At 38.5% G+C, this 16,767-nt stretch overlaps 1 protein-coding gene across 4 annotated transcripts in view; it reads left to right on the forward strand.

Moving 5' to 3' along the window:
- Window positions 1-16,767, forward strand: part of Frl (formin-like protein) — a 31,873-nt gene that overhangs the window by 12,311 nt on the left and 2,795 nt on the right. For 2 of the 4 annotated variants that reach the window (XM_043415792.1, XM_043415794.1), the window contains exons 2-15: window positions 3,405-3,488; window positions 8,264-8,350; window positions 8,995-9,101; window positions 9,339-9,478; window positions 9,656-9,840; window positions 9,955-10,031; window positions 10,203-10,518; window positions 10,867-10,983; window positions 11,194-11,709; window positions 12,164-12,431; window positions 12,595-12,722; window positions 12,957-13,401; window positions 13,475-13,749; window positions 13,924-14,037. In XM_043415792.1, the coding sequence (XP_043271727.1) occupies window positions 3,405-3,488; window positions 8,264-8,350; window positions 8,995-9,101; window positions 9,339-9,478; window positions 9,656-9,840; window positions 9,955-10,031; window positions 10,203-10,518; window positions 10,867-10,983; window positions 11,194-11,709; window positions 12,164-12,431; window positions 12,595-12,722; window positions 12,957-13,401; window positions 13,475-13,749; window positions 13,924-14,037 (2,859 nt within the window). Of the gene's footprint in view, window positions 1-3,404; window positions 3,489-8,263; window positions 8,351-8,994; window positions 9,102-9,338; window positions 9,479-9,655; window positions 9,841-9,954; window positions 10,032-10,202; window positions 10,519-10,866; window positions 10,984-11,193; window positions 11,710-12,163; window positions 12,432-12,594; window positions 12,723-12,956; window positions 13,402-13,474; window positions 13,750-13,923; window positions 14,038-15,181; window positions 15,298-16,767 lie in introns of all 4 variants that reach the window. The other 2 variants (XM_043415795.1, XM_043415793.1) reach the window with 2 other exon arrangements.

Genomic DNA, 16,767 nt, shown 5'->3' on the forward strand with positions numbered 1-16,767 from the left:
ATATTCTTTGAGGATTAAAAACTGCATTCGTCATCACCGTTACGTTAGCAAGTTAAAAATGATTTTGTCTCGAGCTACTGTCTCATGATTTCACATAAAAATGATAAAATTCTCTCTTCGTATTTTCGTAATTTTCGTAATTTTCGTAATTTTCGTAATTTTCGTAATTTTCGTAATTTCTCTCTTCGAATTCTTCGGGTGCGCTCGCTCATGTATGAAATTTTCACCACACCCTCGATGCGAGCGGCGCATTTGTCGTGTTCTCTGCGATGATCGTCGCGATGAGGCAAACGCTCGTTAATGCACGAGAAAGTGAAATGAAACGTACGTTGGGAGAGCGGCGACGCGACGAGAACGTCAACTTTTCCCACCACGAGCATAATCATTAGGATTGAAATAATCGCGGGACGATGGGGCGCTGATTAAAATGGGGAAAACATCGAGAGTCCGTAAAATCGTTGGGTTCGATGAAATGTCGATGCATTTATTATTTCGGAGCGCTTCGATCGTTAGCGTTGAACGTAGTGGCGCGACGAAAATCACGGATGAGCTTTTCGCGTTGCGAACAGACACGTGTTCCAGTGCGCGAAGCTCTCATAGACGGATATATTTATACGTTTGCACGTACAGAAGAGGGAAACGGCCACGGCCAGGGCCCTCGACCCTGCGGACTCCGCTGGCGCTATCGATTGTTCCCGGCTGCCTGCCTTCCTCCTCTATTTGCCTCTGCCAGCCTGTCTGGCTCCCTCTTCTCTCGATTGCGCTCAAACGCACACGCACACATCGCGGCGAAGCTCTTTTTCCACACCCTACCAAAACCACACACGTAGATGCGGACACGCGTGGCAGAAGCACCCACACACGAAAATCCTTATCGGAACGAAACTGCTTTTTGATAAAATCGCATATCATTCACTTTCGTTTGAATTTATCGCGAATTCCAACACTCCCAGGAATACAGTTTCGAAATTATCGACTCCGGATCCGAATCCGTTGTCGTGGTTGCTGCTTTTTTTTTTTTTTTTTTTCATTTTTCCACTAAACTGCGCATTTTTTGTCCTCCAACTAATTCGAAATTTGGGAAAGCTGCAATTCTAACGGTGAAGAAAATTTTGAAGTACTTGGACGATCGCGGAAGTTTCGTAACGTTTGGAAATCGACGGCGTCGCTCGATTCGGAGTCTTTTCGTTGGTAATGATCTTTTGGTTATTGTACGCTTTCGATTAATCATTTATCAGGGACACATATTCATGCTAAGTCACGTTTTGTACTCTTCCTGTCTCCCTGATGCGAGGTCTGCTCACACGACCAGCACCGCGCAACTTTCGAAGATGGGCTCGGAGAAAGAAGCGTTTTTTTCTTGCTTCGCACCTCGATCAATGTTGTCAACTACTTTTTCATTGGAGTCTCCGATTCGATGGCGACATTCTCATTGTTTGTTGAGCTCCTTTTTTTCCACATGGACGAACGTACTCGCGGGATCGCGCGATTTTTCATTCCGATCGATCTGCTACTCGCGCGTATCGGAGCTCAAAATCGAGCGTGATTAACCTATCAGCCAATTTTTCTGCGTCTCGATAACTCGAATATGAGAATGAATAATCGTGAAAACGTTGAATATGCGCGACGGTGAAGTTTGCAACGTTGGAGTCCAACGAAATGATGCAAAAAACTCTCGAATAATTCCAATAAACCTCCAATTTCGTTCCCCGTCGAATTTGCAATTCCTCATTTTTCAAGCCCCGTTCGTGAAATAAAAAACGATGAAATACAAATCTTTTTTTCCCCTCCTGCTTTTCGTTGGACCCCAACGTTGCAAACTTCAGCGTGAATATTCGGCTTGTGCTTATTGTTTAGCCAACTCATGACGCTGAAGTTTGCAACGTTGGAGTCCAACGAAATGAACGAAAAAGAGATTTATACTTAATCATTTTTTTATTTCACGAATCGCATTGATGTAGGTTGAAAAATAACGAATTGCAAATTCGGCAGAAAACAAAATTGGAGATTTACTGGAATTATTCGCGAGTTTTTTTAGATCATTTCGTTGGACTCCAACGTTGCAAACTTCAGCGTCATAGCCAACTCAACGACGTCATATAACTTCGCACGCCTCGAGATAAGATTTATCAGTCTATTTTGTGCAACATCACGCCCCGAAGATTCTCGGGCCCCCCGCGCAACGAGACTGCGGCCAAGCAAAAAACATCTTTTTCCTTAATCCTACCCGGAAATGCCTCGAAAGCCTCGCTCTTCGCGTTCGCGATGTGATTTGAGTTTGTGCGACGAGAAAAGAAGAGAGTAAGAGAGAATATGAATCGAGAAGCGTTGATATATTCATAGGACCACTTAACGCTCGTTTCAACTCGTGCTCCACCGTATCCACGTCAAACACTTTTACGCTCTTTCCTATCTCGCGGCGACTTCCTTGCGTCAAAAAGACCAGACGACACCCTCGCACTTAGCTCATCTTGTGTCTTCCGCCTCCCTCTCCCTCCCTCCTCTTTTTTCTTTTCTTTCACCAAATGACTCGCCCATTCGACTTGTTTGCTTCCCTAAGTGCAGCTTGATAGACCCATCCCTCCCTCGCGCAAGAACAGTATCAAATTCTCCCCCTTTCACTTGCTCCTGATTTCTTTCTCACCGAGCACAAGAACATTGAGATTTCAGCTACGGCGATCATCCTCGAGCGGAATATTTTACAGAAATTCTCTATTTTTGTAAACCAATCTATCGGACGAACTAAACACGTTTTCCAAGATAAATTTTACCCAAGAAAGATCTTGCCAGTCTCTTAATTGTGATCGTTCTCATTGTAATAATGTGTTTTATTATAAATGAAAAAATCTTACGGCGCTGAAGTTTGCAACGTTGGAGTCCAACGAAATGAACGAAAAAAAAACATTTGTAATTCACCAATTTTTTTACGTAACGAAGTATCAGTGCAGATTGAAAAACTACGAATTGCGAATTCGACAAGAAATGAAGTTGGATAATTACTCGAATAATTGGAGGTTTTTTTTAAATCATTTCGTTGGACTCCAACGTTGCAAACTTCAGCGTCATAAAATCTCGGGGAAAAACAAAAAGAATGGAGTAACAGCTTATTTCACGGCGTTCTTTATTTTATCTCAATCGTTGTTCATAATGCTGGAGTTTGCAACGTTGGAATTCAACGAAATGATTTAAAAAACCCTCCAATAATTCCAGTAATTCCTCAATTTCGTTCTCTGCCGGATTTGCAATTCGTAGTTTTTCAACCTGCACCGATATTTCATGAAATAAAAGATTGGTGCATCACAAATGTTTTTTTTCGTTAATTCCGTTGGACTCCAACGTTGCAAACTTCAGCGTCGTCATTGTTCTGCGTTTGATAATTATCGTTTTTTTCTGTTTCTCGGCAGGCTTCGATGGATTTGCCGCCGGACAAAGCGAAGCTTCTAAAACAATACGACAACGAGAAAAAGTGGGACATCATTTGTGATCAAGTGAGTATAAATTTTTGATCCAACACGAGAATAAGCGCGTGTCAAAAGTTGGCTCCGTCGTTCCATTGAGACTAGATAAATTGCGAAATTTTATCACATCCTGTACAACAAAAAATGTATATATAAATATCCGTTAAGATTTGATAATCCGCATGTTCGGGTCGAGCGTAAACGCGAAAAATACGAGGGAACAATAAGAGGAGGGATCAACGCTCTCGCGATGTACAGCAGACGTTTCGCCATTCACGAGGCATGATGAATTGAGAAAAGGAAGGAAAAAAGAAACTAGAGAAAAAAGACAATTTCTCCCGAGCGAAATATAATGCATGACGTAATGCTCTCGACGATAATCGTCTACACGAGTTCACGATCGACCCTCCTTCTTCAGTAATCTCGACGCGTCGTTCGTATTCGATCATTTCAATGAAACATAATTTTTTCACCTTTTTCCCTTTCCATTCATCTTCTTTATATTCTCATATTGATAGAAAGCGAGCTTTCTGATCAGACTAATTCGGCCACAGAAAGCAGCAGCAGCATACGTAGAAGGAGAAAACGTCGAAAGTTGAAGGACGAATTCGTTCGTTTAGCTAACGAACCGCCTCGCTCTCGATTAATATTCACTCGTTCCCCGCATTATATTTTCTGAATCCCTATGAAAGCAGTCTAATTAACTCGGGCGTCACTTTCGATTGGGCTAAAACTGAAGTCTAATACGAGGAAGAAGCTTCGCTTTCGTTCCCTCCGCGTGTCCACCCTTGTCCGTTCGTGTTTAGGAGAAAAAGTTGAAAGCCTCCGAAATTTTACGTCGGAAGAGAAAAAAACAGACGGGAAAAGAAAAAACTGAGAAAAGGAGAGAGAAAGTGATAAAAATAATGAAGAAAAACAGCTGAATGCAGGGGATGGTGTATACAATTTTTTCCTTCATCATCGCGGAATGAAGGCAAGGGAGTCTCGGTCTCTTTCTTTTGGCATCGTTTATTGTAACGTATAATAGCGCGGCTTGCATTACATCCGTCTCGCATTACCCTTCATCCCTCCCTCTCTTCGTTTCTGCCGCTGGTCCATTTGCCCTTCTACACGATGCCTAAAAAACGAAACGAAAAAACCTACTCCCGAGCACATGCTCTTTTCCTCTCCTTTCCTTTCTTCCCTCTCTCTCGCTGCAGGACCCTTCGAACGTCTCGATTAAAAACACCCGGATCCCCATTCGACCATACGTCGATAATACACAAAAGCATACTCGATCAAAGATGCGGATTAAATTTCCTCAGGGCTCCATACACGCAAGTGACGCAAGGGCCATTTAACGCTGGCTCGCCCCTGCGCTTCGAACTAAAATTTCACCGGTTTATATCGATTCATTACCACTTTCAAACAACAACGTCATTTATCCAACCTCGAAGAACTTCCGGTTGAAACGCTACATCGAGCTTTGAATAATTTCTCGAGAAATATTCATGTCCGAGGGAGCAAAATATTGATAACGAAAAATGGTGAAATGCGATTAGAACGAATGGAGAGCATCGCTTTTTGTCCAAACATCGTACAAATTCTTTGAATGTTTTGACGTTGAAGCAGCATCAAGCTAGAAGGGAGCGGACAGTCCAAAAATTATTGACGATATCAATCGATGATGAATTCAGAGCGATTGTGTAAGTTATTCGATTACGATAAATGCGGTATTTATTCGATCCATTTTCAGTAGAATTTTTATCCGCTTTTCGACTCGTTACATGCGGAAGAAGGATCAAGAACTTTTGCTATGAACCTCAATTTGATGGCATCACTTTATATTGCGAAAGACTCGGGTCAAGAGTCGAACGGGAGCTATAAAAAGGAGGGGAAAAAGAGAGAGAGGACCCGCATCATCGAGTACCCAAAGAGGCTTTCAAGGGTGTAAAATCGATAAAACCTCATGACGAATTAAATCTGAAAGGCTTTTTAATGGAGCGATGAAATAATCGGGGGCTTTTGAGAGATAACATTGCCATTAATCTTCGTCTATTCTCTTTCAAGTACTGTTCATTTCGGACCGCAGTATGCTGATGATAATCGTTTCTATCGATGTGTATGATAGAGGTTGAGACACGAGTCGCGACTAGCTGCTCCTGCTCCCGTCAAAAAATTTCATTCAGTTTAATCTACAGCATTGACATTTTTTCAAATGATTTTTCGCAAAAGTGATAAATAAAGTTTCGAAAATGTGGGCAGGGGGACAAAAATAAAAGCGAAATTTGAAATGATGCTCACACGATTGACTTCAATTCTCATTCGTTCTTATCGTTATTAGCATATTGAAAATTTATCTGCGAATCGCCCAGAGTTCGATGCTCCGAATGTGTATTATACACGAAGTTATGGGTGCCACGATTCTCTCTCGTCGAGTGTTGTTGAATATGCCATATCGACGAGGGCTGCTGATCGTCATCTGTATGTGGTCGTCGACTGCAATCGTGCAATCGTGATTTTACACACACATACACGCGTGCGCACACATATACACCGGCACACGTAAATATACGTAGTAAGATGTTTTTGCATGGAGAATAAATGGCGAATATTATGTCGAGAGCCTCGAGGAACGAATGGAAAGTCTTTCGTCTCCAGAAAGATAAAAGTACGAAGGACTCGGAGAGATGCAGGCGGCTTGAAAATTCGCTTGAATTACATTGAAGGGCCTCGGAACGAAAATAGTATGGACATTTTTCGTATCAGTCCTTGAGGAGTAATTTTTGGAGTTTTTCTCCTCGCAATCGAAGGAGAAAGAGACTTTTTGTAAATTTTGGAATCGTACCACACTGAAGTTTACAACGTTGAAGTCCAACGGAATTAACGAAAATAACATTCGTAATTCACTCATTTTTTATTTCACGAATCATTGGTGTGGACTGAAAAACTACGAATTGCAAATTAGGCAAACAGAATTGGAGAATTACTGGAATTATTGGAGAGTTTTTTTAGATCATTTCTTTTTGAAGCTTTCGTTAAGTTCGTTTGAGTATTAATTTCATTTTTTAGTGACAAGCATTTCTCGAAAATTTTGAATTTTTTTCGATTTTTCAACCCTCGTTATCCCCCCCCCCCCCCCCCCCCCCGCCATTTTTCATGATTATTATTCAGTTAGTTCGATGTGTGCTGCTGGATGTAACGAATATGCGAAAACGAGATTTTACTTTTCATCTCCTTAGTCTCTCTCACACTTTCGCAGAGGCGTCACGAACGAGATCGTGAGTCATACGAGGATGGAACTCGCATTAAAAATTTCTACGAGTCGTTCCATGCACGATTGACGTTTCTCATGGCTCCAAATCTAGTTTTGTGGAAAAGAATCATACACCAATCAGGCTGACTCGATCCTTCGACATCTCAACATCGAGAAAAACCTGTCCCTAAAGAATTTCGACAACTATTTTTAAAATCGAGCTTGATAAAACTTTTCGATTAAGAACGGAAATTTCGAAAGTCCACTCATTACAAGTAATGGATAAGAATCGTGCATACAAATACTGAAAAAAGAATATTTGAAATTTTCGCCTACATTAATGTTGCATCATTTTTCTCTCTCGTATATGATTATACAATATTTTTAAGTCTTTTTTCCTCTACATCGATCGGAGGAAAAAGGCGTTACGCCGTCTCGACCAAACCTTAAGAATTGCACTTTCACTCGTTTCAATTATACACGCTACAGTCGGGAGAGTTCATCGTGATTAAGTTGTAAACAGTTGGATTTGCAACCCCTTTCCCTCTCGACTTTTTACTCATTACCAGCACTCCCGTTTTCTTTTCGTTATTTTCTATTTAAAAAATTGAGATTAATGACTTATAATTTTATGTCGTTATCTCTGAGCTGTTTTTAATTTTCGTTATTTTTTTTGCAATATCTAAAAAAGAAACAAAAAATATTCTTTCCGATTAAGATGATGGATCAGTCGGTAATCACACCTCGAATTTTTGAAATTGAAAATCTTTGACATCGTTCGTCCGATTAAAATAATAAAAATGTCATCGTACGCAGCACGATCGCAAAAATCCGATGACATTTTTATTTTTTCGATCAGACGAACGATGTGGAAAAAATTCCTTTTCAAAATTTGCAGTTATCTCTCTCGCACTCACGGTTGTGATTACCGACTGATCCATCATCTTAAGTACTTCTTTGTGTTCATTGAGAAATTTCCATTACAGGCTGATTCCGACGTTCCACAGTCTCGTCCTTTTTATTTCATTTTTTATTCTTCCACTAATCATTTTTCGTAATTTATTGTTTACGATCACGAGAATTTGTCGGATGTAAAAATTAGGAAAAAAACGCATCAATCCCCCCCCCCGCCCCTCCTGTGCCCTCGCATCAGTTGCTTTTTTTATTCTAGAGTCTCGAAATAAATCGAGGGCTTCTAAGAACTCACAAATAATATGTGGCTGTATGGGTATAGAATAAAGAAGACTCGGAGGATCCAGGGTGACGCAGACTCGGCTCTGTGGAGAAGGGCTTCCCCCTTCTGCAAAAATTTCCCTCTTTCCTCTCGATCGTTTGATGAGTCGAGCGAAATTTTCGACTCTTTCGAGGATTAAATCGATGATGGCAATTAAAAAATGAAGTGGAAGATCCTTTTTCGTATATAAATTAGGGAAAAAAAATTTATTTGTTTTTCATTTGAAAAAATGCTGAATGACCGAATGATCACAAAGTGCTGATAAAATTTAATGAGAAGTCAATCGATTGAAAGAAAAAATACACTGCTACAGGAGATAAATATTTGTCATTTCAGGAACGAGTTCAAGCGAAGGATCCGCCCTCCCACTATCTCGCCAAGTTACGGACTTATCTCGATCCAAAAGCCTCGCGAAGCCATCGGGTAAGTTGGAGAAAATCTTGGGAGGATCGTGATTGATGAGCCACTCCCCTTTATTACACTCGATGATCAATCTCTGAGGCTAGAACCGAGCTAGATATCTCGAGAATAAAACAGAACATTTTTTGGTTATTTGAATTTTCTTTTGTTTGTGCCGCAATTGGCAGTTGAATAAAAAAAGCGATGATTATCGCGACAGTTTCGTCCGTTCTGACACGCTCACTCCTTTTTTTTTGTGTGCGCGTTTGCATCCGTGTGTTGTGAACTCTCTCGCTCATTCTTAATGCAGGAAATGTATTCATCGAGTATTTCCTGCCCAGTTTGTAGTATTTATAAACCTCGAGTCCTTGACTCTCAACATCATTTAACATCCTTTTTATTTAATTTCATTATTCACGCCTCATTTTACATCTGATTGTATTAAAAATATGAATCATCGAGCTGATAAACGATGGATGCAAATTCGCATGTCGTAATTCATTCGAATAATCAATTATTCGATTCATTTCACTCTCGCATTTATGCCAATTCGGTGGTTTGTTTTTTTATCCTTAATTATGATCGTCTTGTTTTATTTTCTTTCTTCTTTATTCACATTATGAGAAAAGGAAATAAATTAAAAAGACCGATACTAATCCATTACACAGTCGTATCGTTTCTTTACGTTCTTTCAGAAGAGAAAAATGGTCGGGGAGTCGACCTCGACTCAGGTCCTGCGAGATTTGGAAATATCCCTTCGTACTAATCATATCGAGTGAGTTTTAACTATTCGTTTCTTCCCTCACCCCGCCCCGCCCCGCCCCCCACCCGTGCCATCATTGAATCAATCTTTCCGAAAAAAGATCAGATTGAAAAATCGTCTCGATCAATCCATAAAACATGAATGTACTTAAGAAAAAAAGAACAGCTGCTGACGCTGAAGAAAAATAATGATATTAATGAAATATAAAAATTTCGAGAAATAGCACTGAAATGACCATTTAATTTTCAGATGGGTCAGAGAGTTTTTGGACGACGAGAATCAGGGACTCGATGCGCTTATAGATTATCTCAGCTTCAGATTACTCATGATGCGGCACGAGCAACGCTTACTTGAGTCGCGAACGAATTCCGAAGAAAAACTACAAACGAGTGAGCGCAAGGGATACGATTCTTAAGACAAGAAAAAATAACGAGGATAATATACGAGTCGATTGAGTTTTTTTCTTTAAAATTGTCAATTATTTTTCTACTGTTTTTCACGAGAATTATCTTTTTATTACCATTGTCATGTGCTTACGTATATGCGCTTTTTATTCTGTCCTTAAGGTGGTGGCACAGCAACTGATAATTCATCGTTGAACAACGGATGCCTGAGGCCACCTTTGCACGAGCTTAAGGACAGCCCAGGCGTTAAACGACGATCGAGACACGTAGCTCGTTTAAACATGGGCGAAGCTAAAGACGACATTCACGTTTGCATACTGTGCATGCGCGCCATCATGAATAACAAGGTAAAAAAGGAAGCAACTGAAAATGCCTATTCTTCGAACAAATTCTCTCTTTCGACAGTTTATTTCTTCTTTTCGCTTTGTAAACGAATAATTTTTCGTTGTTTTACCTTTCAGTACGGGTTCAACATGGTAATTCAACACAGAGAGGCCATAAACTGCATTGCTCTCAGCTTAATACACAAAAGCTTGAGGTATTTCATGTCCACACGAAACTGAACGAACGAGAAAAATCATATATTTTTTATATGTCTATTGAAAAAAAAAAAAAAAAAAATGATTTTTGACAAAATAATTCGTATTGCAGTTCAGGGCTTTAAAATATGTGTAGGGGAATTCTGATTGATTTTTCTCTTTGTTTTCAGAACGAAAGCTCTCGTTTTGGAACTTCTTGCTGCAATTTGCCTCGTCAAGGGTGGTCACGAAATAATTCTGTCGGCTTTCGACAATTTCAAAGAAGTTTGCTCCGAGAGACGAAGATTTACCACCCTCATGGCTTACTTCACCCAATACGACAATTTTCATATCGAATTTATGGTAGCGTGTATGCAATTCGTAAATATCGTCGTTCATTCGGTCGAGGATATGAATTTTCGCGTACACCTGCAGTACGAATTCACGAAATTGGGACTCGACGAGTACCTCGAAAAATTGCGACACACCGAGAGCGAAGATTTGCAGGTTTGTAAATAAACACATTTATTACTTTTTAACGATGCATTTTCATCGTAAATAAGTTTTTCATTAATTTTTTTTACCATTACGAATACAAAAAAATATTTTCACAATTAATTGTTTATGAATATGCATGAAATAAAAATATATTGATCTGAAAATGTTTACTCTCAGAGATAAAAAACGAATGAAATTTTCGTCAGAACTTTACTTTTTATCGGAATTCATTTGTTTTTATTTTGACACTTTTACATTCATTTTGCAATGACACATGAGTTCTGCAAATCCGTGAATATGCTGATGCGTTCGTTTCTCTCGAAGTTCGTTGATATATTTGCACCTCGGAATTCACAGGTACAAATCTCGGCGTATCTGGATAATGTTTTCGACGTGGCTGCCCTCATGGAGGACAGCGAGACCAAGACTGCGGCCCTTGAAAAAGTTGCTGAACTGGAAGACGAGCTAGGACACGTGAGTGAATTTTCCCTTTGACTCTCGCATCTTACTCGTTCAAATTATTTCGTCTTAATAAAACGAATCGATGGAATTTTAAAAAAGCGCGTGGAAGAAATAATAAAAAACAACGAATCGTACAGAGGCAATTTTTTTCTTGGCATTAAGTCTTACGTTTACGACAGAAAAACGGTGAAAAATTCTAAATAATAAACTTGGTACTCGTAGGCTCACGATCGAATGGCTGAATTGGAACGAGAATCGTTGGCGAAATTAGCAGAGCTCGAGACTGAATTGGGAGCGATTAAAATCGAATACGTGGAGGCTCTCGAGGCTCGTCGCATGGTCGAGGATGAATTGACTGCTTTGAAAAGACAGAGGCAAGATTCAGCGAGAAGGCAGAGCGTTCTCGAAAGCAAAATTATTGAACTTGAAACTCTCACCGGTACATTGACGAAAGGCACTAGCGTTTCTGGTTTACGAAATGGTTCACCAGCGAATTCACCCACCTCCGAAAATTTCGTCTCCTCGACGACCGTCCCCAATTTACCTTCGCCGACTCCTCAAAATCCACCTCCTCCGGCCCCTGCTCCACCGCCTCCTCCTCCACCCCCGTGCCCACCTCCACCGCCAATGAACTCACACGCACCTGGAGATTTCAAAGTCCCACCACCAGCCCCTATTCCACCACCGCCTGCAGGAATGATGCAAGCTCCCGATGGCGCTATGACCATCAAACGAAAGGTCTGTATTCGATTCCCTTTCTTTTCGCTAAGTTTTGTCGACTTTCTCTTTATATATATATATATATTTTTTTTTCTTCAAATAATATCCAAGTCCGCACCTTCGAAAGGCCGCAAAGATGTGTTATTTTTTATATTATCTCTCTAATTTATGAATTCGTAATAATTTTTTAGCAGTCTCCAGTCAAAATTATCAAATAATTTTAGTATCACAAATAACCTTACAGTCTGTAACCGAGTCTCTTGATATCCAGTCAAACTTAGGCTTCGGTCAAAATTATCAAATGATATTAGTATTACAAATAATCTTGAGAGTCCATAATATGAGGGTTTTCATTGTATTTCAACTAAAGCAAAGGGCGTAACTTTTTTAATTTACTCTTATTTTCTATCCAATAGGAAGTTTAAACTTTCCAAAAAAATGATTAATATTATACAATGCTGTGTAAAAATAGGTGCAAACCAAGTACAAACTGCCGACGCTCAATTGGATCGCCCTCAAACCGAATCAAGTACGGGGAACGATATTCAACGAATTAGACGACGATCGTCTTCACAATTATATCGATTTTTCGGACTTTGAAGAGAGATTCAAAATTGGCATCAGCGGTCACGTTGCTAACGGAACCAACGAAATCGATGGTCTCCAAAGCTTTCCTAGCAAGAGATTCAAAAAGCCTGAAAATGTTTCGCTTCTGGAACACACGAGGCTACGAAATATTGGTAATTGAAAGAAGTTTCTTTTTTTCATCGCGAACAATCTTATAATCATTTATCGATTTTTTCCCCCTCTTTTGCCTTCTAATTTTTTAAAAGTCGTTCCGGTCCCAAGCATTACTCGTTTTCCAAACATGCATCAACGTTTTTCGATTATTTCTTTTTTCAGCCATATCACGAAGAAAAATGGAAATGCCGGTAGAAAAAGTCATAACGGCGGTCAACGCTCTCGATCTCAAAGTACTTTCACTTGAGAATGTCGAATTGTTGCAACGTATGGTGCCTACGGATCAAGAGGTAACGAACAAAAAATTTTCGTTTTCGCTTGATTTTCATGGCAACGAACTGAAAATAATCATAACAACAATATTAATAATAAAAATTACATACGAGTTTAATTTCACATTCGAATTGAAAATTTGAAATTCAACATTCGCATATGATTGTGATGAAAATTGAAAGTGAATATAAAATTTCGTTTACATGTCAAAAGTTGATAATTTCTAACTTTGTTTTATGTTTTCATTTCAGATAAAAGCGTATCGCGAGTACATAATCGAAAAGAAGAACGTTAATTTGTTGACCGAAGAAGATAAGTTTTTGATGCAACTCGGCAAAGTCGAGAGAATATCGACAAAATTATCGATAATGAATTACATCGGTAATTTCTTCGATAATTTGCACCTGATTACGCCCCAGATACATGCGGTTATATCAGCCGCGAGCTCGGTAAAAAGTTCGAAAAAATTGCGTGCCGTCCTCGAAATAATTTTGGCCTTCGGGAACTATTTGAACAGCAGCAAACGTGGGCCTGCATATGGATTCAAATTGCAAAGTTTAGACACACTCTTAGACACGAAATCGACCGACAAACGCATGTGTCTTTTGCATTATATCGTCGCAACGATCAGGCTTAAATTCCCTGAGATTATCAATTTCGAGAGTGAACTCATGTACATCGACAAAGCAGCGACTGGTAATTTGTGTGAATTGGAAAGAAATATTTATTGGAAAGCGAAGAGTTTGACCCCGTTTTTCGCTTTTTACAGTTTCGATTGAAAATATTACGACCGACGTTCACGAGCTCGAGAAAGGTATGGACCAGGTGCGCAAGGAATTCGAGCTCAGGGGCAAGGAGAAACACAACACCGTGTTACGCGATTTTTTGAACAATTCCGAAGAGAAATTGCGTAGATTGAAATCGGATGCGAGAACCGCCGGCGAGGCTTTTCGCGAATGCGTCGAATTCTTCGGCGAAAGCCCGCGGCAGGCTGACGCCAATACATTCTTCTCTCTTCTCGTCAGATTCGCGCGTGCATTCAAGGTTTTAACTTACGTCTTAACAATCATTTTTTAAAAATTGCATATTTCTCTCGTTGAATTTTTTTTCATGAAAATTTTTGAAAACTTTTTTATAATTCATCATTATTATATTTTCTTCGTGGTGGTAAAGTTTCAATCTTTCTGTATATTTTTACTCAACTTTTTCTTGTTCCAGGCTGCGGATCAGGAGAATGAACAACGTCGCAGATTGGAAGCTGCTGCTGCAGAAGCTCTTAATACGTCCGAAGAAGTCATCAAGCGAAACAAACTGAACCAAAAGAAACAGCAGGTACATTATTTTTTTTTCTTGGTTTTTGTGAAATACAAATGTTATTATTTGTAATTTTTGCCTCGTTTATCCTTTTTTAAGCATGCATCAACTTCGTTGCCACGAATTTACTTTTTAATATTGGTTATTTTTCTTTCATTCGAAAGTATTCATTTCGTTACTACTGGATTCGAATTTTTTTCGTAAATAACAAATTGCACACATTTCTTCATTTCGAGTCTCAATCGAAACGTTCTTTATCGTTTATGGGTTTCATTGTCTATTCTTATTGATTTTCATTTTAAATATTATTGTAATTAATCACATTCAATAATGGAATATAATCGGTTAACGAACGTGTCGATTGCTTTTTCCACACTCATTTTACAAGCGTCACCAATCACACGAAATTTTTTTCTCTCTTACTCGTTCGCTCTGTGTGTGTCTCTCTCTCTCTCTCTCAACATCAACGTGCTCAAAATTTCGTTTGTGGCACAACAAATACTCATTAATATCAGAACAAAAAGGTACATAATTGAAGTATGATTCTTCAAAATTGTGGTGTAACGCATTCAAAGCAATAAAGAAAAAAAGGGAAAAAACACTGCATGTCGTGACATTAAGCATGGTGTTAAAAAAGGCTTGATTCGTCGTTGCCAATCCAGTCGATTTTCAATTTCGAGGCTGTTTTTCTGGGATGGTTGAAAAAGCATAATTTTTCCTATTCCTTTCTCGATTGTAAGATTAAAATTTTTTCGCAAATGTCGAGAAATTTTCGAGCTTCATCATAATTTTCGGAATTTTAACGTTTTTTCAAAGTTTCTAAGTTTTTGAAAACGTTTTTTTCGCAATTGATGAACGTCTCGGGATATTTTCATCAGTTTCGGGTATTTTATTATTGTTTCAATCCATTGAGCGATGAAATGTGAAAAAAAGACTTTTGATCACCCCAGTGTTGTTGTTTTTCTTCGTTGAACTGGGAAATATTTTCTATCTTTCTGTGTTGTTGCACACATTATCGATCATAAATGTTTTATTGATTTTTTCTCTCGTTTCGGGAGTGGACAAATTTTAGCTTTAAAAAAAGGAACAACCAAACAAAATCTCATGTCAACCGTTTTCATTTGTTTCTTATTTGTTACATATTTATTTGGGGATTGTAAAGACACCGAAATTTTGCTGTAACACGAACAAGAGCCTGTTGTTACACCGGCATCTTAACGAACTGGAGCTCAGAACGTAACAATTGTTAGAGACAAAAAAAATACCGATTCGCAACATGTAAGTCTTCTTCCTCACTCGCCTCACTTTTTTCGTCTTTCTTCCTCCCTCTCTCTCTCTCTCTCTCTCTTGCTCTTACACATACGTGTTTCGCCACCTTTCATTTTAAAAAATTATTGAATGAATTCGATACTTCAGTCAAATTCCAAAATTTGATCACTGTGTGATGGATATGAAATTTCAAGGTTGTTTAAGTTTTTTCTTCAAACCGCAAACTCGAATCTTTCGTCACTTTTCTGTCATTAATAATTTGTATCGAATTTCTTTGGTTAGCCTTTTCATTGCTTCATTTCCCTCAACATCGAGCTTACTAAAAAAAAATCGCATAATTATGTATTGTTAGTGACAAACAATGCGAAACTGTGTTTATGACCTTTTTGTTTTTCGTTCAATGACTGGTTATCTACGATATATTCGTAAGATTCTCTTTATCCACGCGAGACTAAAGAATGTTCCGCACAATCAACATTTCGCCACGGAATGTTTTGAAGCTTGTGTTGATGTTGCTTCAGAGAGAAAGACGCTCATTATTCACTCACTCTCATTTTCATTTAAAAAAATCATTGAATCAATTCACTCGTTAATTTCATCGAACATGTACCCGCTATAACTCAGTCATCATCCATTTTAATAATCATTATAAATCATATTCCATTTTGTCTAACGTTGAAATTCTTTTTATTTATCTATTTAATCTGTTTTCTCAGTTTATTTTTATTGAAATTTGTATTTCATTCAATATATTTAGGAGTAAAGGACTGATTGAATTAATCAATTAATTTCAGTTGACTAACGTGCTTTATATATTTGTAAAAAATTTATTGTACTAATTTAACGAATCAATGATAGATTTTTATTATATTATTAGGAATTAAGAAACCGTTCAATCTCGAGTATAGATACGCTGCCCGTTCTGACTTGCCTTTTTAATACAAACCTGCCGCGTTTCTAGATATAGACGTATTTCGTAGGCTGAGAAAAAAATATAATGATAATGAATTCCCAAAACAATCAATCCATATTTACAAGCAATTTTATTGAGTCACACAATATTCTGTTTTACTTCCACCTGCAAGAATGATATTTCATCAACAATTTGCATTTCTGAAGCAAAGCAATTTTGAAGGTGGCCAAGACGCGTAGGTTCGTGTACAAAACTAGGTGATAATGTATTTAAGGAGGGTGGCTACCGACGATACAATGTTGCCATGCTAAACCATGTTAAATACATTAAAAATTTCAAAATGATAAGAATTTAATAAAATTTGGTGAACATATTCTTTAGGGCCAAATTTGACAATACAAATTTTTTAAGATTTTTCTTCTGTACAGTTATCGAGTAATTGATCACTAAAGTTCAAGTGTATAAGCATAGCGTTTCCATATATATAGGTATACATTCCGGGCATAAGAAATCTGCTTTAATCCGTAATTACTCGATAACTAAGCAGAAGAAAATTTTGAAAAAAA

This window comes from Venturia canescens, chromosome 4, assembly GCF_019457755.1.
Source record: "Venturia canescens isolate UGA chromosome 4, ASM1945775v1, whole genome shotgun sequence".
Lineage (NCBI taxonomy): Eukaryota > Metazoa > Arthropoda > Insecta > Hymenoptera > Ichneumonidae > Venturia > Venturia canescens.